This window comes from Carya illinoinensis, chromosome 8 (genome assembly GCF_018687715.1).
Source record: "Carya illinoinensis cultivar Pawnee chromosome 8, C.illinoinensisPawnee_v1, whole genome shotgun sequence".
NCBI lineage: Eukaryota > Viridiplantae > Streptophyta > Magnoliopsida > Fagales > Juglandaceae > Carya > Carya illinoinensis.
This window is the reverse complement of record NC_056759.1, coordinates 11530428-11555034: the sequence shown is the minus strand read 5'-3', so window position 1 is coordinate 11555034 and position 24607 is coordinate 11530428. Positions and strand designations below refer to the sequence as shown.

General features: G+C 31.6%; 1 protein-coding gene across 2 annotated transcripts; it reads right to left on the bottom strand.

Annotated features, from left to right (window-relative positions):
* Positions 1 to 370: 370 nt before the first annotated feature.
* Positions 371 to 6839, bottom strand: LOC122318180 (cytochrome P450 714A1-like). 2 transcript variants are annotated; one of them, XR_006244755.1, is made up of 6 exons: positions 6439 to 6839; positions 3503 to 3729; positions 2813 to 3063; positions 1479 to 1845; positions 1282 to 1381; positions 847 to 974 (listed from the first exon to the last, which is right to left on the bottom strand). XR_006244755.1 is itself a non-coding variant. In XM_043135367.1 (5 exons), the coding sequence occupies exons 1-5, from the start codon at positions 6740 to 6742 to the stop codon at positions 549 to 551; spliced, it is 1575 nt and encodes a 524-aa protein (XP_042991301.1). In that variant the 5' UTR covers positions 6743 to 6839; the 3' UTR covers positions 371 to 548. The 2 variants fall into 2 exon arrangements, 1 of the variants encoding a protein (XP_042991301.1); XM_043135367.1 differs by lacking the exon at positions 1282 to 1381 and having other exon boundaries at positions 371 to 974.
* Between the last annotated feature and the right edge of the window lie 17768 nt (positions 6840 to 24607).

The following is a 24607-nucleotide window of genomic DNA, read 5'->3' as shown; positions in this document are numbered from 1 at the left end:
ATTTTTACAAAATCTCACCCACTTGGTTAGCCAGGTATTCTTGTTTCCAAACTCCAGTTGGCTCCACTGCCTTAAGTTTGAGGGAGGATGTTAGCATATATTTACTTACCTTGATTATAGTAATTTTGGTAATATTCTATAAATATTCTAGGTCAGGATATTTTGTATTTAGGTATTGATTGTATTTTCTTTATTTACACAAGCCTTATTACACTATAAATAGGTCAACCATGTACATTGTCAATACACATTGAGTTTTAGAGTTTTCTCCATACAGTTTTCTACACTATCAATAGTAAAGAAAATTATTTCTTTAAACAATGAGTATATGAAACATTTCTGTTCTCCAAAAATTCTATTGCAACTTTGATTACTCTAAACATATTTCTATGGTAGCTTATTAATAGACAATACATGAAAATAGATATACAGTTGAAAATTCATTCTTCATTACAAGTAGTTGAAACTTTTCATGAACATTGCATCAGCTGGACGAGCCCTAAACATCCAAGTCATGTGTATGCATGGCTGCCACATCGATTGGCATTTCAAATCTTTTTAACAAGGATATGCACACCATGTTTAGGCTCTACAATCATTCTATAAGCAGGAGAATGCCTGTATTTGGGAGATAGGGAGAAAGCAAACTTGGAGATAATCAGACACAGAAGGATTTTTAGCTGAACCATTGCAAAGTTTTTGCCCAAGCATAGGCGAGGACCCAATCCAAATGGGATATAGGCTTGGGGAAATTTGCAAGCCTTGGAAATACCATTGTTGAATCTCTCAGGTTTAAACTCATCTGCATCTTTTCCCCAAATATTGCTGTCTCTATGCAGTGTTGGGATCAAAGTCCACAAGCATACTCCCTGGGGAATAGTAATATCTCCCACTTGGGTGTCTTCAAGAGCCTCTCTTGATACAAAGGCTGCTGGTGGATATAGACGCAAGACTTCTTGAATCACAGTAGTTACCTGGAATGATTAATTTAAAAAAAGAAAGGGTTTAATTGCAAAATCAGTACTTGAATTTTCACGTTCTTACAAATCGATGCCACAGTTTTTAACTTTCGCAATATTAGTACTTGTGAGTAAAAAAACTTGTAAATAAATATCTTTATTAATATTTTTAGAAACAAAAATTCTATTTGTAATCATTTTTGCATACTTTTATGTACACTATATTGATGTGATTGGCTACTTATTAAAAATAAATTCATGTAGACAATTATATCAGTGAAGTGTGCAAAGAATACTCAAAAGTGAATGTATGTAGCATTACTCTTTCTTTTAATTTTCAGATACTAATATTGCAAAAGCTGAAAATTGTAGCCTCGTTTTGTAATAACATGAAAATCCAAGTACTGATTTTGCAGTCAACCCTGAAAAAAAATAAAAAGAAAACGATGTTTAGATAACTTTAAATGAAGTACCTTATTTTCATGGCCACATGTACATATTATGATGATTGATCTATACCGTCTTCAACTGCAGGATTGAATTTATATCTGCTAAGCCGTTTGGGGACAGTTGAGCAACTTCTGTCCTGATACGAGCTTGCCATTCTGGATGTAAAGCAAGTAGCATCAAGCACCACGAGGCCGCAACGGCAGTGGATTCATGTCCTGCAAAATATATATTCTTGCAATTATCAACTATGAAGCGTTTGGATGAATCCTTGTCCATACTTTGATCATTCATGGCCCCCTCTAGTATTGATTGCATTAGGTCCTTCTCGCATGTTGTTGACGTCTCTAAGCATTTCTCTTCCCGTTCTTGCACTGCCTTCCAGATTAATGTCTCAATCTCTCTCTCCAAATTCCTAATCTCCTTTCGCTTCCTTGTTCTATGAAAACAACCCACTTCACTATTGTAAGTGTCACGTGGAAATATTGATTTGTTGCCATTTGTTAAAGAATAAATCTATTTGTAAGCCTGTTTATCGGCACACTTAAAAATATGTTGATGTGAAAGCCTATTATTACATCAACTTACCATAGAAAAAGTACAAGTACTTTGACTTTTTTAAAGCAAACATGTGTTATAATGAGTAATACTAACAAAAACTGTTATAGATATAAAGAGATTATATAAAATAAACTCATAAATTAATATGGTTTCATAAAATATATTAGATTTGTTTTGTAATAAAAGTAACTTTACAATATGACATACCATATCAAACCACATTAGTTTGTAGATTTATTTTTGTGTAATCTCTTTGTGACTAAAGTATTTTCTAATATTATATACCACGTACACCTACGTTCTACTTTCATCTCACTATGTAAGATGTAACACATTTATCACTGTTAGATGATAAAAAATTATCAAATAAAAGATCACCCAATAATAATAAATATGTCACATCTTACATAATGGAATGAAAGTGAGATGGAATGTGGTGTATATAATTTTCCATAACATAGTTCTCTCTAAAACTGAAAGGTGCAAGATATATGTTATATTCAATTTGAGGTGCATGACTAACAAGCCGAGACAACTATAGGAAAAGAGTGAACATTTTCTAAGGGGTTTCATAATGGTGAAAAGGTTTAAAAAGGTGAAAAATATCATTGATATTAGGATCTATTTGCATGTTAAAAATTTTACACATCTTCCTCACCCTATACACTATACATAATTGTTTTTTTTTTTTTTCTTACTAAATGTGTGCTGTACACGAGATGATAAATAGAAGAATTCAATTAGTTTAAAAAAATAAAATAAAAAATAAATAAATTTTAAAAAATAAAATAAATATAGCGTGTGAAGAGATCATGATGATATGTAAACTCTTTGGATTAACGTACCCGAAACTAGTGACTCCGAAAAGGAAGCCTTGCTTAGAAATAACCTTCTGAAGGCTTCGAAGCTTTAAAAAAATTTCTTTTCCTTTGAAATAAGAGCTCCCAAAACAAGCCCTTGAGATCACTTCTGCTGAGACACCCTTCAAATCCTCGTCCACCTGAATGTCTGCTGCCATACCACCTTGAGCTTCGATGCAGTCCTCCCATTTTCTCACCAATGTTTGTGTTGACTCGAGCATTAGCCCCATCATGCCCTACCATTTAGTATCCATGATCATCGTCATTTTCTATCGAGTAATCCTAGATTATATATATAGTTATAATTAGGTGGATAAGCCTCACGCAGTCTTTTTGAAAAAAATCAAATCTATCATTAAAAAAATAATTTTCTCATATAGATTTTAGATTTATTTACTTTTTTAAAAATGCAAGATTTACACAACTTAAGATTGCAAGTATCTTTTTTCTTTCTTATTTATTTTTTATATTATAAATGAAAACTCTATGGAAAAATAAGATTATATCATTTAGACAAGAATAATGCTACATACAGCCATGAAATATGGAAACGTTGTGCAGTCGTTTATAAAAAGAGGAAAATTCACTATTAAAAATATTAATTTTCTTTTCGTGTAACTTAATGTAATATAAGATATTGTAAAACCTAATAAAAGGATTTTATAGATTGAGTACCTTGACTTTGTCCATGAAGAACTCAGGAGCAACAATTTTCCTTTGCTGTGCCCAAATATGGCCGTTGGACCTCAATATACCATTGCCAAGCATGGGTGCAAGCCTCTTCGATACATAAGAAGGCTTTCCTAAGCCCAAAGTTATGCATTGGTTCATTTCCTTTACTAGCTCCGGCTGGTTCACGTACAAATGTTGCCTCATCCCCGTTGAATATGTGTATATTAGACCTGTACACGTATTTCAGAATATCAGATTTACAACTCCAATATAAGTTGATTTGACGTTAGGCATGCAATAGGTTGCAAGAGGATTACTTTTCAAAGATTTAAGCAATACTACATATATAAAACCACAACATTCAAATCGCGTTAAAAAGTACGACCTATTATAAAAAAAAAAAAAAAAAAAAAAGAGATTTTTTACAAATGATTTTCTCTTTTTTTTTTTAATTTTTTTTTGTCATACGATGGTTACATATTCTAAACTTACACAAATTATTTTTTATATTAAAAAATAATGATTTACAGCTTGATAGATTTAGCTAATCTCAAACTGTATTCGAATTTCTTGAGTTCAATCATCGATTTTCACATGGGTTATCGATTATATCATCTTTAGTCACGATCAATATTACGGTCTTTTCATAAACTATACATTATTAATGTCATTGTCACCTATCACCATCATTCACTTATAACTTACTAAATGAGAAATTAGGTGCAACTTGCCAAGTTTAGTATAGTTTTGAAACGTGGAGATGCATCCGATTGTTTGCATTTCAAAAGATGACCGTCCGTTTGCTCAAAACCAGGGCCTTGTCTGACGGAGCCATCTATTGTATAATTGAGTGAAACAATAGTACGTACACCCATGTTTCTAAAACTTGTCGCTTTTGTTTCATAATTAATTTTTTAAGATGTTTCAAATATAAGGATCTGATTAAATTTAAGAGAACATTAATATTTACAAGCTGATGTGAATGACACATTATCCCATTTACTTCAAGCATAACGTTAGTTAAACTTCTCTTATATGTCCTTTGTGACAAGTGACAACCTTGTCCTTAGTGACTTCGACGGACAATGTAAAGAGGGAGTTACTTGCAAAAGATTAATGATTCTTCAGTAGAGAATGTGTAAATATTATGTAATTATTTTAAAATAATAAATAAATAAATATGAGATTTATATAAAAAAAATTAATTTTTTAATAATAGACTTTATATTTTTTTTTAAATAACTATACAACGTTTACGTATTCAACTAATATATATAGTATTATTCATTACAAAAATTCATTAGCAAATTAAATATTTCTTGTCGAAACAAAAACAATAAAAAAAATTATAAATCAATTCACAAAATCATGTACCTTTCTATTCTTTTGAGTTTTTATCAATTCGCAAAATCCTTTAATCTTTTTAGTTTTTATTGGTTTTTTGTTAAGTTCCATTTTTAATATTAGTGACTTTTTTTTATAAATATTTATAGGATTTTGTTAGTTTTTTCTTAAATACTTTTTGTTTTTATAACATTTTTTTTATTTTTTCTTTTTAAATAGTTATTTTTTTATTGACACTAGGTCTCTGAGAACAGTGTCCCAACTAATTTCGTGAGTGAACAGGTTTTCATTGAGTTTTCTGCAAATGCACCTAGGATAATTCAAGAGAAAAATCTCTCAATCTGATAGCTTTTAAAAATTGTTTGCAGTTAAGGCAATATGAACCTCAGACCTAGGGAAGCATACCCCAAGCCTAATACTTTTACCACTTGAGCAAAACCTAATTGTTCTATTTTAAGTAGTTATATAAATATATAAATACTTTTTGTTGATTTAATAAATTGATTTAAATTTTTTCAGTTTAATAATATCAACATTTTTATCAAATATTTGTTAAACTTTTCTTAAAATTATATCATTTCCACAATAATTTTTAATTATATAATTTTTTTTTATTTTTAGTTTTTAATAAAGTGTCTTGTATGTGACATTTATATGTTAATCTTAAGATCCTCATTAGTCATGTGGCATATGTGGCATTAATGCGCCAACCTTTCCAAAAGAAATCTTTAAGTGTTTTTATACATCCAACGTATCATTAAAGTGGAATCCCACAAAATGATAAAAAAAATAAAAAATAAATAAAAAATTGTATTATAATTTCTTTTATAATTAAAATAAATTTCACAACAAAAATTTGGTAGAGAGAGAGTTAATTGTAAAAAAATTTATAAACTCGAACAATTAATTACTAAATGATTGAATATTGAAATAGTCACAGTGATACTTCCTAACTTTTTATTATGAAATTTTAGGTTGTGTTTGGAAACACAATTATTTATAGATATTTTTAGAGTATTTATAATTTCATATATTATTTATAAATAATTTATTATTATTTATTACTATTTACAAATAATCTAAGATATTTTTAATATGTACACAGAATCTTAAATCGCATTGACTATTTAATTCACTACTTAAAACATAGCATAAATTAGAGAGCTTTTGAAAAAGTCAAGAAAATCCATTAATTGCAATTAGCCATTCTCTTTTTCAATAACATCTATTTTCTCAAGGAACGAACATAATTCCAACCAAACACGACCCCCGTCTTTTTCCAATCATCTCAATTTCACACTGATATTGAGAAACGAAAAGCATGTGTTACTCATGCAGAGAGACAAAAGCCCTTCCTTTTTATCTTCATTTAAAACGAGAACACAAATTTTCAAACGAGCCGTGAGCCCTCCATATATACATACAATATATGTATGTATGTATGTATGCCCTAGGGATCTACACATGATGCTGCCATGGATATGAATTCAAAGTTACCAGACAGGGTACGAAAAGCAAAGAATATTCAAACGAGAACAGAAAAAAAAAAAGACAGAGTACAGGAGAAGAAACATGAAGAAGAAGAAGAAGAGTACCGTATTCTTTTCTCCACTGTTCAAAATATGGGAAGAGAGTGGAAGTGTAATCGTGGGCAACAATTTGATCAGCATGATTTGGGGCTTTCGTCGCCTGGGATTGAATCTTCTGCATCTCAGACAGATTCCCAGAAAAAAACGAAGGTGGAGGACCTTTGATTCCTTGTATCCGCAGCTGTTTTCTGATCCTTTTAGACTTTACCCAAACAGTGTTGTAAAGATGAAAGAATAAGGCAGCCACTCCTAAAACAGCTACCCAAAAAATCATTCTCAAAACAAGAGGAAGTTCCAACAACTTCATCATCTCGATCACACCCTTTCTTCTTCTTCTTCTTCTGCTTCTTCCTCTTCCCTTCTGGTTCGCTTCCTGTCTTTTGACTTACTATTTTGCTTTGAACGTCCAGCTCTTTAAAAAGGCAAGATTAATAATAAAAATTAAAAATTAAAAAATATACAATAAATTAAAATAAATAATAATAATAATAATAATAATAATAATAATAATAATAATAATAAGAGTTCTAGCTAGTGGAGTGGTCCTTAATAATAAATAATTGAAACATTAACAATGAATGTGGAGGTCATGCGATCCTCAAATCAGATTTCAAATCTCAAGCAGCCTATCTCCTATCTAGCTGTAATGAATCATGATCTTTAATTTTTAACTCAGGACCACCGGAGTTCAAGATCAGAAAATTAATAATGCATATAAAATTAATTATTTTATAATTTTTATGTAATTTTTTAATATCATGGTATTATTTTTTAGACTTGAACCCGTCAAAATCAATTCAAATTCAAAAAATAAAGATAAATGATTGCTACAGTCACTAATGCGGAAACGCTACATAATAATTTTAAAAAGTAAATAAATAAATATGGACTTATATGAAAAGAAATATTTTTTAATAGTAAATTTTACTATTTTTTAAAGCGACTACACAGTATTTACGTACTCTATGACTCTACGTAATATTACTAAAAAATAATTTATATTATTTCAAGAACTTTGTAAGCAAGCTAGTCTTGTCTATATACTTTTTTTAATGAAACTTCTTGTTACTAAATTGATGTTTGGATGAGAATGAAATTTCTTAGAAGTTTCTGTCGACCACTCAGAAAGAGATGGACATTATAAATATTTGTGGATTTTATTATTTTAAATGTTACGTGTTGATATATAGTATGGACCACAACATTAAATACAATAGAATGAAGATAATGCATTTATTTCTTAATTTAAAAAAATAATTGGATCTAAATATTGATACAAGAAGTATACATATATACCCTGCAATCCCAGCTGGTTCAAAGTCTCCTTCTATCTAAAAGAAGAACTAATGCTCCAAAGAAAGATCCAACGGGTTGGGGGCATCGCATTTTAGCAAAATTGAAAAGAAAAACTATCCACCAATATCATCTTTTTATTATTATGTTTTGAGGTGACATTAAATAATTAACTGATAAGTTAAAAACAACAAATAGTATTTTAATTGCTTTGATACTACTCAATAATATTTTTTTAAAATAAAAATAAAATTATTCTTGACACAAAAATATTTTATAAAATTAACATAAATTAATGTGATATATCATATATTATATATGTATTTTTATTATAAAACATATTTAATGTATGACGTGAAACCCACGTCAGTTTATATATTTATTTGTATAAAATCTCTTTTATGTCTCCGATGTTTGGCTAGGCTAATATTCCTACATATTTTTAATTATAGGTCGGTGAACTATCCTATTGAGTGCCATTTGATGCGTAAAAGGCTTTTAAAATCTGTACACATGCCAATGGGCATTAAAGAAACTAAAGAAGTGCTTTTGTAAAGAAAACAGTCTTTTACACAAAGTTTTGAATACTTAACCGTTTTGATTAGGCATTGAAATGAAATATTTCGATTCTAATATTATTTTAGTGTATCATTTTAGGATAAATTATATGTTATATATAAATATTTATATGTATATATAAACTAATAATTAATAAAATAAATACATATATATATATATGTAAGTATGTATCATATATATGTATATGTATATATATAGAAAAATTGAAAATTTATAAAATGAATATATGTTGAAAAAATCATGAGACACAAAAACAAAAAATAAAAATAAAAGAATAGATAAATTATTAAAAAAATAATATTTTAAAAAAATGAAGTGACATATTTAAAGTTATAAAAAAATTAAATTATATAACTACATTTTATATTTTATAATTAATTGAATCCAATTTGGATTTAAAATTTACAAAAATGTCATCTAAATACAAGAAAATTATAAAAATATCCTGAAATGGAATTGGTACCGAAACGTCCAATTCCGGCCGAAATGATTGGAAGTTGACCTAAATGGCCGAAACGAGACCAGAATGACCGAAATTTAAAACAAAACAAAACGTGGTAGTAGAGTGTACCAGACGCTACACCGGATTAGCAAATTAACTGGAACGGAATGAAAATCAAAATCTTGCTTTTACATGTTGCCTTTATATACAATTATAATTTTATAGAATAAGGGTAGGTTTGGAAGACACATCTCAATTCAAAATTTTCATCTCAATTCAAAATTCTTATTTTATCATTACAACTTTATCAAATTTTCACATAAAATATAATAAATAATTTAACTTTTTTAAATTTCAATACAATTTTTTCAAATTTCAAAATAATAATAATACTCAAAAATAATATTTTAAATTTTTATCTCAACTTAAAATTCTCAACTTATTTACTAAACTTGCTCCAAAAGAAAAGTAAGACTACGTAGAAAATACAGTAATGCAACGTTCATAAATCTTGTTTAGGAAATGAAAATTTTAATTACAAGTAATTTTACGCACTAATATTTATACTAATTCAATGTAATTAGTTAGAAAGTTAGATTTTAATAAAAATTATATCAATTTAAATTTTAAATAGAAAGGTAATAATATTCATATATAAATCGGTATGTAAATTTATTCGTAGGTATCAAAACTTAAAAAGGAAATATGAAGAGTTGTTTGGTGGGTGCTCTGCTTGTGTTGAAAAGTTGATAGCGTCTAGTGATGTGCTTGGTCTTGGTTTGGAAACATAGTGTCATCGGATCGGAGCGTTTTGGAAGATCAGATTTTATTTCAATAAATATTAAATCCAAAGGGATATCAGTCGTACTGTTTTGACCTGATCCGGCGCCGTCCCACTATGGGGTGGCTACAAATTCCTAAAGAATGAGCGGCTACCATGTATTTTATTTTTATTTTTAAAAAATTATAAATTTGTGTCTCTCTTTTCCTAGAAGGAAGGCGACATGGACAAGCGTATTACTTATTCTTAATGTAGTCATACGAGCCTTTTTCTCTTATGAAATATTCGGTTTGAGTTATAGCTAGTATTTTAAAAATGAGTCTATCATTATAACATCTTCAAAATATTTAACTGGTCTAAAACTTATCTTATGATTTAAAAGTTAGTGTTTATTACTATAAGTGATTTCAATTTATATCCGAATTCAAACTCTTAATTTTAAAGCCGTGAAATATCGATTCGTACCAACTGTTCTAACATTTTGATGGTTATAAATTTGTATTTTGATTGTGCATGAATAAGTATATTTTACTTACAATTAAAAAAAAAAAAAACTGATGTAGCAACTTTTAAGGTTTAAGATGTGATAAAAATTGAATAAAATATTATTTTTTTAATATTATTTTTTATTTTAAAATTTGAAAAAAAGAAATTATTTATTATATTTTATTTATAAATTTAAAAAAATTATAATAATTATATAAAATGAGATCTCATCTTAATAACCAAACCAGGCAAAAGGGCATAAAAATTTCTCATTTACGTGCATCACATCCCGATAAAATAAAAACCAAATGGTAAGCTAATGTCTTATTTATAAAAAATTTGTAGGTTGGTAACATAATTTAGATTGTTGAGTTCACATTAATACAACGAGAATAATGACCTGTTAGGAATTTAAATTTAATTGAAATCAATTCAGTTTAATCTAATTTTAAACTGATTCTAATATTCAAATAATCAATTTTCAATTTATCTCAATTCAAAATTTTTTTACAAGTGAGACCTATAATATTTTTCAACTCAACACATATTTATATGTGAGACCAACAATCTTTTTTAACTTCTCATAAATATATCTAAACTAATTTTAACATCCAAATATATCTTAAGTTAGCTTTATAAAACTTACTCTACTATCTTAACTCACTACTATTAAAAAAGAACTCAATTTAGCTCAATATCCAAACGGGATCTAATTTTTAGGTTTAAAGAAAATCATAAAAAATAAATTTATAAATGAAAATAATTTTATATACATTAAACTTACGTATAACTAAATATATTCAAAACTAAAATGGACAAATTAGCCTAATTAGGCCATAAAAACAGACACAGTCATGTTTCGGGGTTTTAAAAAACTTGGAAATAAATCTACTCATCAATAATCTTTCCTTATGTTTTCAGGTATCCTCAATGTTAATATATTTTTAAAGAATAATATTACTGATAATCTTAATTTTTATTATTTTATAATATAGTATTAAATAATTAGAAATTATTTATTATATTTTATTTATAAATTTATCATTTAATATATATGATGAGATGATGAAATAATAAAAAAAATATGATAAATATATTTTTCTATTTTAAAAAATAAAGGCCCATTCCAATTAGCCCCCTCGAGACTAGTTTTATTATTATTATTATTATTGTTATGTATAGGTCGGTGAATTATCTATTCATATGGCCTATGGGCGTCATCTGACAGACTGACACGTAGGATCAAGCTGTTCTGAAATTGTACGCATTCATTCATTCATATTCGGTAGGGGCTGTAAAACAAAGCTAATGGACAGACATAAAATCCAAAAGGAAACCAGTCAATGCTGTCGCCTGTTGGGGCCCGATTCGGCACCGCCTCGACATTCGGTGGCCGGAAAATCACTCATGATGAACATCTACAATCCTTTAAAAAAAAAAAAAATTACATAAAAGTTCTACATAACACACTTATATCTATGGAGAATCGCTATGTGTGGCTGCCGACAATTAAAAAAAACACTTCTATCTAATCTAATTAATATATAATTTATTATTTTTAATTTTTTATCTTAAAATTTAAATATGTGTGCATTTAAATAAAATAATAAAAATAAGAAATTTATGTTAATTAAATAGAAGTGTGTAGTGTAAGATTTATGTATAGATTTTTTTTTTTTTTAGAAAACAAATTTTAAGTTCATTAATATTAACAAATTATTTACTATTATTTATAAATTATTTCATTATTATTTATAAATGATATATTATTAATCAAAATGGAGTTTAAAACATATCAACTTTGATTTTTTTGTGACCTTTCATCTTCTCTTATCATTCTTGTAAAAGAGAGTAAAATGAGGTGATGAGAACTTAAATAAACATAAAAATATAGTAAAATTTTCCCCTTCAATATATGTAGACGCAAGCCTTAGTACTGAATTACATAAATTTCGGGTAAATCTCTTTACTTTTATTCACAATTCACGTCATAGATGAGCGCTCTAAGCACCATCTAGAGATTTACCCATTTATTGAGTTTATTTTGCTTCTCAGCTTATTTTCTATTAGAACAAAGGTGAAGTTGTGAAACAGTAAACGCTGCGTCGGGCTGGTCACTCAGAGCCAGAAAGAGTGAGAACGTGCAGGAGGCTGGGCTTTAAGCTTAGGCCTAGTTCAAATAGACTTGACCTTCAGCACAAGAATCACTGTACTGAATTTATTTTGCAGCATCCTTTTTCCCAGCTTCTTTTAACTTGAAGTGGGCAAGAACCCAAAAGGGCCACCATCACTTCAAAAGATTTCATACATCATACATGAACTTTGAAGCAAAACCTTCTCCGATGCCGACTATTCTGTCTCATGCGTTGCCATCAGGTTGTTCTGATTTGTACAATACTCCACTCTGCTTGCTTTCCACCTTTTAACTGATAGAAATATTTTAATTAGAAAATGATTACATAAAAGTAATTTTATAAATTGATATGATTTAATGTGATTGATTATATTGTAAATTTATTTTTATTATAAAATACATCTAACAAATCACATGAAACCATATTAATTTGTGGGATTATTTTTATGTAATTTTTTTGCAGTTGTCTCACTAACTAAAGGCCAGAGTTATTTTAACACTTTCAGCTTTCAAGATTCATATATTTGAACAGTGATTAAAGTCACTCTCATGCTTGTATAAATTAATCATGCGTATCCAAAATAATAATAATAATAATAATGTCAATGGTAAGAGCTTTTGGTTGGAAGGGATCCACCTTACCCCCACCACACAAGGGGCTTGTTGATAGGTGGCTTGATTCTTGTTAAAAAAGCGCATCCATAGATTGTTCACTCGAGCTATGTCTCTGCTGCTGGAGTGAAGCTTTAGACAATGAGTCCACTCATCAATTGTTCAATAGTTAGCTCGAGCTAGACACAACCCAAGAGTTTGCTTGACAATTAGTTCAAGTGGGATGCCAACTTGAGAGTTCGCTCAACACTCAGCTCGAGCTAACGTTAGCCCTAATGTTCGCTTGAGCCTCGCTCGGTACTCCACTTGAGCGCTCGAGTGAATGTTTGTATTCAAGGGCTCCATGCCGTTTCAATATAAATACGTATTGCTTTTACCATATTTCATACTTTTGGCACTTAAGAGTAGTTGAAAATTTATATAGAGAGAGAGGTCCTCTTGTGAGAATTCCTAAAGCCTATTGGGTGTATTGGGACTTTGGGATTGAGGATTTTATGATTGATCTCTTGTACTCCACCTTTGTTGATAGTGAATTTGTGATGACCCGCTTTTGAGTGTATTTTCACTGAAATAATTGTTTTTATTTTAATTAATATATCAGTTATTTATTTTAATTTATTTGCGTTTTAAAATTGATTTTTAATTTAATTTAATTTATTTGATGTTGTGTTTTATTTCTTTAAGTTGTTTTGTGGTTTTTAATCTTTTTGGCGGTTTAGTTTCGTTTCCCGGAATGAGGATTGGACCTCATTTCTTTTCACATCTTTTTCCTTTTTCTCTTTTTCCTTTTTTCTTTTTCCCTTCTTTTCTTTTTCCTTTCTTTTTCTTTTTTTCTTTTTTCTTTTCTCTCTTCTCTCTCCCCGCGTTCGGACCCCCCCCGAGCTCTCTCTCTCTCCTCCCTCTCCCTCACGCCGGCGTCCCCTTCTTCAGCTCAGACCGCCGCCGTCCGGCCACCGTTCGGCCTCCCACCGGTCTCATTCTCTTCCCCTCCCTCTGGTGCACCACCCCACCCAAGCTCACCCCCAACCGGCCGGCCATTTGGCCGGAAAAAGCCCAACAAAGCCGCACGGTTTTGGCTCCGATCCGCCGTCGTTGCTCCACCTACGGCCACCACTTCTTCACCACTTCATCACCGACTCCTTGCCGTCCTAACCCACCCATTTCCGGCCTCCAACGACCACCGGAACAGCTCGTACGAGCTAGCTTTCCGTTTTGGGTAATCCGGCCATTTTCCGGCGATTCCGCCGCCACCCACGGCCAACCACCACTTCCAATAGCTTCACAACCATCCCTAGACCATTCCCTATCAATCTCGTGTCCTAGTTTGTCCCCGTTCAAAAGTGGGTTTTTCAAACCCACGGCCACAGTGAATTTTCACTGTGACGTTGCTGTTTTTCCGCCGTTTGCAACGCCGCTTGTTTTCTAAAATTGCCATATAGCGCTGTAAGTATTTTCCAAACCCTATTTTTAGATTTTAATATATATTGCTCATTTAATTATTTATGTTGTTGGTTGTTGATTCCGGACTGAGTCCGAGGAGTTTCGGGGGTCGGATGGATGGAGGACGGAGTTGCCTGTTTATTTGATTTATGATTGTTGGATTATTTTATTATGCATTGTTATGGCATTACATGGTGCATGCACGTGTGTTTGTGGATTTATGTGAAAAGCCTGTGTATTGGCGTAAGTGTATTGCGGGTGCGTGTGTATTACGAGCCCAAGCCGGGATGGGTTATTATCTCGGTGGAGCTCCTCTGGTCACTCGGGAGCGGAATAAACTGAGTGATGTCCCCTGAGTTGTCGAGAGCGATGACGGGAGCGGGGCTAGGGGATGTTTGGCTACGAACGCGCCGGGCGCGGAACCGGGCATCGCCCTACTCACCGACTCCGTGGCCCTTCGCTGGCGAGGGCTAGAGGATGCTTGGCTACGCACGCGCGGGGCGCGGAACTGGGCATCGCTCGTTAGGTGTCACATGCGTGGTGGTACTCTACGGTGTGACACTGGAGCCAGGGTGTGCGGATGACCCCTAGGGGAGGTCATGGTGCATACGGTTAAAATTGGATAATGGTTTATGAGGCCAAATGAGATTTTTGGCGTGGGCCAGATGGACTTCTGGCGAGATATTGGGCCAAATGGACTTTTGGCGGCCAAATGTGACTTTTGGCGTGTTTTTCGGAAAGGATGTGTTTTTTGGCCAAATGGGTTTTTGGCGTGTGTGGAAAACTTGTGTTTTATGGGCTTTGTGCATTGGGCATGGTTTATGCATCTTGTTTGAGTTTTATGTGTTTTTATCTGGTAGTGTTTGGGTTTTACTTACCTGCGGTACCATTCGTGGTTCCGTAACTTTTGGTGCAGAGTTAGAGGACGAAGAGGAGGAGGCTGAGCCCGAGGATGCGGCTCCGCCGGGTTGCTGATGCTATCTTTTATATTTGTCAAAACTGTATTTGTGTTTTGTAATATTTTATCTATATACGTTTTAAACAGCTTGTATTACGTTAAGAAAAATTCTGGTACTTAGTTATGACTTTCGTTATCCGCTGCGTGTTTCTCTGTACACATCTGTTGCCTTGCACACACTCGGCACCCGTCGATGGGATGGTGACCCGGGTTGTCACCATCCGGACGTCTCAATTTCTCCGTGTTCGGGCGTGGGGATTTGGGGGCGTCACAGAATTAATTGAGATTGACCCCACTAGTGGACATAGGATCAAAATGAGCTAAACCACTTAAATCTTAGTGTTCTGTATGTGATTGTTGATTTTTCTTTTATTTGCTTTCACTATTTCACTTTAACTTAGCCTTTGATAACCTGTTAATCCCAACAAATCGTCGGGCTCTATGTGAGATCTTGAGGGATGGCTATGACAAAGTTTGAAGTTGAAAAATTCGACGGTCAAAACAGTTTCAATTTATGGAGCATCAAGATGAAGGCTTTACTATGACAACAAAGTTTGTCCAAAGTATTGGATGGGAAGGTATCTAATGAATCTCTTGCATCGTCAAGAGAAGAAGAAAAGAAGGCATACAATGCTATCCTATTGTCATTGGAGAGAGGTTGTTGATGTGACTGCTACTGGTCTTTGGACTAAACTTAAGAGACTGTATATGAAGAAATCTCTCACCAACTGTTTAATCTAAAGTAATGATTATACACACTCAAAATGAAGGAATGTACTTCTATCTCTAAACACTGAATTTAATAAGAATATTATGGATTTAGGGAATATTGACATTAAGTAGGGCTATATAGGAACCATCTGAACCGACCTACACCGACTTAGATTGGCCGTCGAAGTCAAGAACTGGCCAAAACTGGTGGAGAACCGGTCAAAGTATAGCAGAAAATAAAGAAAACCGATGTTGGCAAGTTCGGTTCAAGTTTGAACATGGTTCAAACGGTTGAACTGGCAAATTAAAGAAATATATATATTATATATTATGTATATATATATATATATATATTGTACCCAAAACGACGTTGTTCTACTCAAGTTTGGTCTTAAGTGGAACGACGTCATTTTATGCATGTCGTGTACAAAAAACAATTGAAATGACACCGTTTGGTCTTAATTGGAACAATCTTGTTTTATGCATAATGTATGGAAAAAAAAAATGTAAGTGGAACTAAGGGTGAGCACAGTCTAGTCCGGTTCGGTTTGGGTGATAGACTGAAATTTTCAATCCATCATTTCCCTAAACCGAATAGGTCCCTAAGACATCCCTAGGGACTGGTCCGGTTAGGTTGGTCCAACCTTTTTTTTAAAAATAGATTAATAAAAAAAATATTCAAAATACTAAATTAAAATTAAGTGACTTATTAAATGAGAATTATATAATAAATTGTACAATTATTATATATACTAGTACTATATATTATAGTTATATATTAAAAAATATAATAATATTTTGATCTAAATATATATAGTTATAGACTTAGTACCAATACTATAACTAATAACTATACTAGTAGTATTACTAATATACTATATGTTAGTGATAAATTGTTAATACTATATTAAATAATACTCTATGTAGTTATAGTCATTTAATACTAACATATTAAGTTAATTATACTAATACTTTTATAAATATATATTAAATTTATACATATACTATAATTTATACTATAACTCTTATAATATGTTAATATATTAATATACACCAGTACTATATATTATATTTATACATTAAAAAAGATAATACTTATGTAATATTGTGATATATATAATTAATTTATATAAATAATATATATAATTCTTTTTATTTTTCATTCAATTCAGTCTAGTCTAATTCAGGGTGAAAAACCCCTGGACCACGGACCGGACTGAATGAATTTGGTTTCTCAAAAGTGGACCAAACCGGATCGGACCAATTCGATCCAAAAATGACTAGTTTGATCGGTTTCTTTGGTCCGAACTAGCCAAATCTCAGCCGTAAGTGGAACGACACCATTTTATTTGAAACTAAAAGAAATCATTTTGAAATTAGATCACCTTGTTCCCTCCCTTCTCCTTCCCCGATTCACTCTCTCTCTCTCTCTCTCTCTCTCTCTCTCTCTCTCACATCTGCAATACTCTCTCTCTATGCTCTCAAATGACCATCGCATCTAGGGAATTGCGAATTACAAGAGTCAATACAGCCGGTGTTTCTCCTCCTTATTGACTAGTACGGTTGGTTGCTCCATGTCATTTTCTCTCATCGGTATGCGTCGATTTTGCCCAAAAATCACATCAAAGGGGTTGGTTTTCAAATTTTCACCCCTAACATTAAGCTTAGAGAAGAGGATCAAGCCTTAATTGTTTTGTGTTCGTTGCCTATATTGTCTGACAATTTTGTGAATTCAATGTTGTATGTTAGAGATACTCTTTACTTAACAGATGTAAAATTTGTTTTGAACTCTAAGGAATTGAGAACTAAATTGAATGTGAAGAGCATGGATAATCACTTATGGCTGTAAAATGAACAGGCTACTCAACAGGCAGTTCGGATTTGACTCGATTAAACTCGAAATCGACTTGAATTGTATATAAAATGGGCCATTTGTAAACACTAAACACAGAATTAGGCTTGATTATTAAACGATGCAAACTTATATAAAACTCAGACTGACTCCAATAATGTCCATGAACAAACTCATGTGAAGCTCGACTCGTATATATTTATACATATATAGTACAATATATATAATTTATAATATACATAATTATGTATATAGACTTATAGTCCACTACATATACTATATATAAATTTATAAATTATGATATTATATTCTAGTCTTATAGAACTATAAGTTATGATGAATACACGAGTCCAAATTCAAATAAATATATAACATTATATATTTACAAATTACACTATGTAGATGATATAGTCCATATTATTATATATATATATATATTCATATTGGTATGTGTATGTTAGAAAGATGGTATATTAATGTTGGTAATAGTATATGTATGTTAATATATTAGTGTTGTTAGAAAGATGGTGGTGTTAGAACTAATTTACATTCATAATTTCATATACTATTACTAATGTATGGTAGTGTATTAGAATAAAATATACTAATATTAATATGAAAATGGAGGGGTGAGGTCACCGGCCAGTGGGAAAGAGAATGGGAGGGGCATGGAGGCTACGGACAGTTCATGGCGGCGTGCTGGGTGGACGAAAATTTGAACAGAAATGAGAGACAGGGATGTGGAGGAGCAGAGGAAAAAGGAAGAAAAAGAAATAAGGAAAAAGAGAAAAAGAGAAAGAAAAAGAGGAGAAAAAAGAAAAAGGAAAAAAGAAAAAGGAATGGAAAGAAATAAGGTCCAGTCTTTTCAATCTAAGTTTCAAAACTGATCCAACTAAAATAATTTTAAAACAGTGAGTTAAATAAAATAATTTAAACACAATGACTAAATAAAAAAATAAAATAATATAATCCAACAAAAAAACAATTTAGAACAAAGAGTAATTTAAATAATAAACAATATTTAAAATAAGAAAACACTTTAAATTAAATTTCACAGTTAAAAGTCTTAAAATAACACTACGTAAATCATCTAAAATTTAAAATAAGAAAAATCATAATCTTAATTAATAAAATAATTTATTTAATTAAAATACATGTAAATACAAGGTATCACACTTCAGTTATTCAGAAGCAATCAAGAGTAAGGAATTTGCATAGTGGTGTGTAACAATGACTGAAGAAATTGAGTCTTTTTGCAAGAACCAAACTTGAGAATTGGTTAAGTTGCTGAAGAAAATGAAGATTTTTGGTTGCAAATGGGTTTTCAAGAGAAAAGAGGGAATCTAGGATGTTGAAGATGTAAGGTACAAAGCACACTTAGTTACAAAGGGCTATAGTCAGAGAGAAGGTGTGGATTTCAATGAAGTTTTCTCTCCAATTGTGAAATATAGCTCAATCCGCTTGTTGCTTGCCATGGTTGCTTTGTATGATCTAGAGCTACTCCAACTTGATGTTAAAACATCTTTTTATGCATAGTGAACTTGAGGAGACCATTTACATGCGACAATCAGAGGGTTTCATTGTTGAAGTTAAAGAAGATCATGTGTGCAGATTGAAGAAATTATTGTATAGTTTGAAGCATTCTTCGAGGAAATGGTATAAGTGTTTTGATTCTTTTATGATTGATCATGGTTATTTGAGGAGTAGATATGATAGTTGTGTTTAGCAGAGGCAGTTATTTGATGGGTCCTTCATTTATTTGTTACTTTATGTTGATGATATACTTATTGCTGCCAAAGGCATATCTAATGTTAGCTTGTTGAAAATCCAACTCAGTAATTAGCTTAAAATGAAAGATTTAAGTGTCGCAAAGATGATTTTTGGGATGGAGATCCACAGAAATAGGAAAGTTGGAAAGTTGTACTTGTCCTAGGGAAAGTACATTGAGAAAGTTCTTGAAAGATTTGGAATGTCCAATTCCAAACCAATAAGTACACCACTTGTTACACATTTTAAACTTTTAGTATCTTTATCTCCTCAGAGAGATGAGGAGATATGGTATATTATGTCCAATTTATGGCTAGTGTTCTATATTCTAGTGTAGTGGGAATTTTTATGCATGTAATGGTTTGTACTCATCCAGACATTTCATGAGCTGTGAGCATTGTTAGCAGGTACATGGCTTATTCAGATAAGGTTCATCGGCAAGTTGTAAAATGGATACTCAGGTATTTGAAAGGGACTTCGAATGTTAGCTTTGTCTCTGATAGAGAAACTAACTCCAATTCCAGGGCTGTTGGTTATATTGATTATGATTATGTTAGGGACTTAGACAAGAGAAGATCATTGATAAGGGATGTTTTTACTTTGTGTGGTTTTGCTATTAGTTGGAAAGTAATGCTACAATCCATTGTTGCTTTATCAATTACAGAAGCACAACATACGGTAACAATAGAGGTTATGAAGGAAGCCATTTGGTTGAAAGGTCTGATTAGTGATTTGGGATTACAACAAGATGAAATTTCAGTGTTTTGTGACATCCATAGTGCAATACATTTGACCAAAAATCAAATGTATCATAAGAGAACCAAATATATTGATGTCAGGTATCATTTTCTTTGGGATGTTGTTATAGAGAGTGTGATAGAAATTCAGAAGATTGCTACTATTGAGAATCTAGCATATATGATGACGAAGTCTGTTCCAATGTGTAAGTTTAACTCTATTTGGACTTGATTGGTGTTCGGGGTTTGTGATTCCCTTAGGGGATTTGGTGGATGTGGTCAGTGCTTTGTTTAATAGAATTTTTGTTTAGGCTTGACGGAATTCAAGCCATGGTGGAGATTTGTTGAGAGGTGGCTTGATTCCTATTGAAAAAATGCCTCCACATATTGTTCACTGGAGTGGTGTCTCTGCCGCTCGATTGAAATTTCAGAGAGTGAGTTCACTTATGAAATGCTTGACAGTCAGCTCAAGCTAGACATAATATGTGAGTTCGCTCGACACCCTTTCGATAGTCAACTTAAGCAGGATGCTAACTCGAGAGTTCGCTCGACACTCACTCAACAATTAGCTCGAGTGGGATGCCAACCTAAGAGTTCGCTCAACACTCAGATTAAGCAAGCACCAGCCCTAATGTTTGCTCAAGCTTTGCTAGATATTTCGCTCAAGCGAATGGTCCTATTCCAGGGCTCCTCGCCATTTTAGTATAAATACGTATTTTTTCCCCCCTATTTCATACTTTTGATATTTAGAGCAGCCAAAAATTTACAGAGAGAGAAAGTGGTACTCTTGTGAGAATTCCTAGAGCCTATTGGGTGTTTGTTATCGATCTCTTGTACTTCGTCTTTGTTGATAGTGAATTCATTGAGACCAACCCTGTCAAGACATGAGCTCATATTGAGCTGAACCACTTAAATCTTGGTGTTTTATATATGATTGTTGATTTTTCTTTTGTTTACTTTCGCTATTTCACTTTAACTTAGCCTTTGATAAATAGTTAATCCCAATAGTGCTTAATGCCTCCATTATGCTAAGGGAGGGATGATGCCAAAAGTAAAATATTAGATTTGAAATTTTTAAAAAATGAATAATGTTGTCTTTGACAATTGAAAAAGAAGAACCTTTTATTTGAATTTTTTGAAAAAGTGAATGATGTTGTCTTTGACATGTGAATCTTTTTAAATTTGAATATGAAGTCTCATATGCCTATAAATAGATTATTTGAGAGCTTCACATTTATAACACAAAGAGCATACAACATTCATTCAAAACTTTCATTCTCTCTTCTCTAAGCATTGAGCCTTAATCGTTGTTCATTTTGAGAAAGATATAGTTTATGCTATATTGTTCTTATTCCACTCATTGAGGAGTGTTTTCTGATAACCTACTCACTGTCAGCTCTTGTATCAGTAAAAGAGTGTGTATAACCCTTGTACGTGTAGAAAGTGTTCTACACAGAGAATAGTTGAATCACCTCGTGTAAGGTGATTGTAAGTGTAGAGGGTGTTCTATATGGATCCTTTGTAGTGGTGTTGTTCAAAGGTGTAATAGGTTTCTATCTCCATCTGAATGAGGTTGCATAGTGAATTTGGGAATCCTCAAGGGGTAGCTTGAGGCAAGGACGTATGCAGTGGGGCCGAACCTCGTTAACATACTGAGTTTGTTTCTCTCTTACCCTTACTCTTTATATTTATTGCTATTTCATATTTTGTTTATATTTTATATTGTATATTTGATTTATAATTATTATTTTTTTAATACAACTCAATTCACCCCCCTCTTGTGTTAGTCATCTGGGCAACAATTGGTATCAGAGCTAAGAGCACTGTTATAAGATTAACTATCTTTTGAGTTAAGATCTTATGGCTAATATTGCAGTTTCATTTGATGAAGGTCAATCTAGCAGCCGACCTCCACTCTTTTGTGGAGACAATTACTCATTCTGGAAAGTTAGAATGAGAATATTCCTTCAGGCTCAAGGTCGAAAAATCTGGAAATGTATTGTAAATGGACCTTATATTCCAACAAAATTGATTGATGGAGTAAAGATCAAAAAGGAAGAAGAAGAGTTTGATCGTGAAGACGATAGACTTTATACTTTGAATTTAACTGTTATAAATTTATTATTTAATACTCTCAATGGAAATGAGTTTAATAGAATAATGACTTGTGCTACGGCAAAAGAAATTTGGGATAACTTGGAAGTTACTTACGAAGGAACTTCGCAAGTTAATGAATCAAAATTTTATATTCTTACTCATGAATATGAAATGTTTAAGATAAATGATGATGAATCTATTTCTAGTATGCACACTCGTTTTACTAACATCATAAACAGCTTGACAGCTCTTGGCAAAATTTATTCTAAGGTGGAGATAGTAAGAAAAATTCTCAACTCTCTACCAAAACACTGGGAATAAAAAGTGACAGCGATTCTTGAAACTAGAGACCTCAAGAAGCTCGAAGTGAATGAACTCATCGGGCACTTATCACCCATGAGTACACATTGAAAAGAGGAGAATAAGAAGGAAAGCCAAAGAAGAGCTTGGCACTTAAAGCTGTTTCTCATGAAAGTGAAAGTGATGAATATGAGGAAAATGAAGACAAAGATGAAGAAGTTGCGATGATAACAAGAAGAATTCAGAGGTTCTTAAAGAAAAATAAAACTCCCCCAAGGAAATCTTTCAAAAAGTTTTCCAAAAAAGATTCAGGTAAAAATGACACTTTAATTTGTTATAAATGCAATAAGCCTGGTCATATCAAGGCAGATTGTCTTCTACTAAAAAAAGATCAAAACAAGGGCAAGAAAGCAATGAAAGCTACATGAGATGATGATTCAAGTAGCTCAGATAGTGAAGCAAGCAATGGAGAATCAGCAAATCTTTGTCTTATGGCTAAAAATGACATTGAGGTAACAAATCTTGATAATATTGAAGATCCTTCATATGAAGAATTGTAAAATATTTTAAAAGAGGTATATGAGGAATTTGAAAAATTGGGTATTAAGTATACTGCTTTGAAAAAGAAAAATTCTTTATTAACGAACGAAATTGATATTTTAAGAAAAGAAAGTATCATTTTGAAAGATGAAAATCTTGAGTTGAATAAGAAGAAAACTGATTTAGAAAATATTGTTGAAAACTTTACGAATGGAAAAAGAAATTTTGAAAAACTGCTTGGTAGTCAAAGATGTGTTTTTGACAAGGCAGGCTTGGGATATATGCCAAAACAAAAATACAAACCTTATAAAAATTTCTTTGATAATCATTCTATATCAAAGACCAATATTCAAAATTTTTTTTATAAAAATAATTTTGTCAAAAAGAGATATTATTATAATCATTCAAGTTTTTCATATATGTCACATGCTATTTGCAATTTCTGTAATAGAAATGGTCATAATTATCATGCTTGTCCTATTAGAAGAAATCATACAATGACTATTAGGGCCATATGAGTACCTAAAAATCTTGTTTCTTCTAATACTAATAAATAAAGGACCCAAAGATCTTGGGTACCAAGAAAAATCATTTTAATTGTTTTTATAGGTATGCATGAAGTCATCCACAAGCAAAAACAAATGGTTTATAGATAGTGGATGTTCAAGACACATGACGGGAGACAAGACTAAGTTCTTTGACCTTATATCTAAAGAAGAAGGACACGTGACATTTGGAGACAACTTGAAAGGGAAGATCGTGGGAATAGGTAAATTGGTAATGAATCTTCTCTCATAATTGAAGATGCTCTACTTGTTGAAGGTCTAAAATATAATCTTTTGACCATAAGTCAATTATGTGATAAAGGATTTATAGTTACTTTCAAAATGGATAAGTGCATTATTTTGAATGATCATGATTGTAATATTTGTTTTATTGCTTTTAGAAGTAACAATGTTTATACAATCGATTTTGAAGAAATTAGCTCACAAAATGCTATTTGCTTTTCAGTTCAAAATGAAACTAGTTGGTTATGGCATTGAAGATTAGGTCATGCCAACATGGAACTTATTTTTAAACTTTCAAAAAATGATCTTGTGAGAGGTTTACCAAAAACAAATTTTCTTAAAGACAAAATTTGTGATGCATGCTAATTTGGTAAACAAACAAAAACTTCTTTTAAAACCAAAAAATATATTTCCACTACTAGACCATTGCAACTGATACACATGAATTTTTTTGAACCAAATAGAGTTGCAAGTTTAGGAGGAAAATATTATGCTTTTGTTATTGTTGATGATTTCTCTAGATATACTTGGGTCATCTTTCTTGCTCATAAAGATGAGGCACATAATGCCTTTACCAAGTTATACAAGAGAATTCAAAATGAAAAGGACTATATTATTTCAAGTATCCGAAGTGATAGGGGAAAATAGTTTGTTAATA

What these genes read in the sequence shown, in the direction of transcription:
- LOC122318180 (XM_043135367.1), bottom strand. Translation starts at nt 6,742, where the DNA reads ATGATGAAGTTGTTGGAACTTCCTCTTGTTTTGAGAATGATTTTTTGG. An exon ending in TCTTCATGGACAAAGTCAAG is followed by an intron (nt 3,064 to 3,502) that starts GTACTCAATCTA and finishes ACTAAATGGTAG; the next exon opens with GGCATGATGGGGCTAATGCT. An exon ending in CAATCCTGCAGTTGAAGACG is followed by an intron (nt 975 to 1,478) that starts GTATAGATCAAT and finishes TAATCATTCCAG; the next exon opens with GTAACTACTGTGATTCAAGA.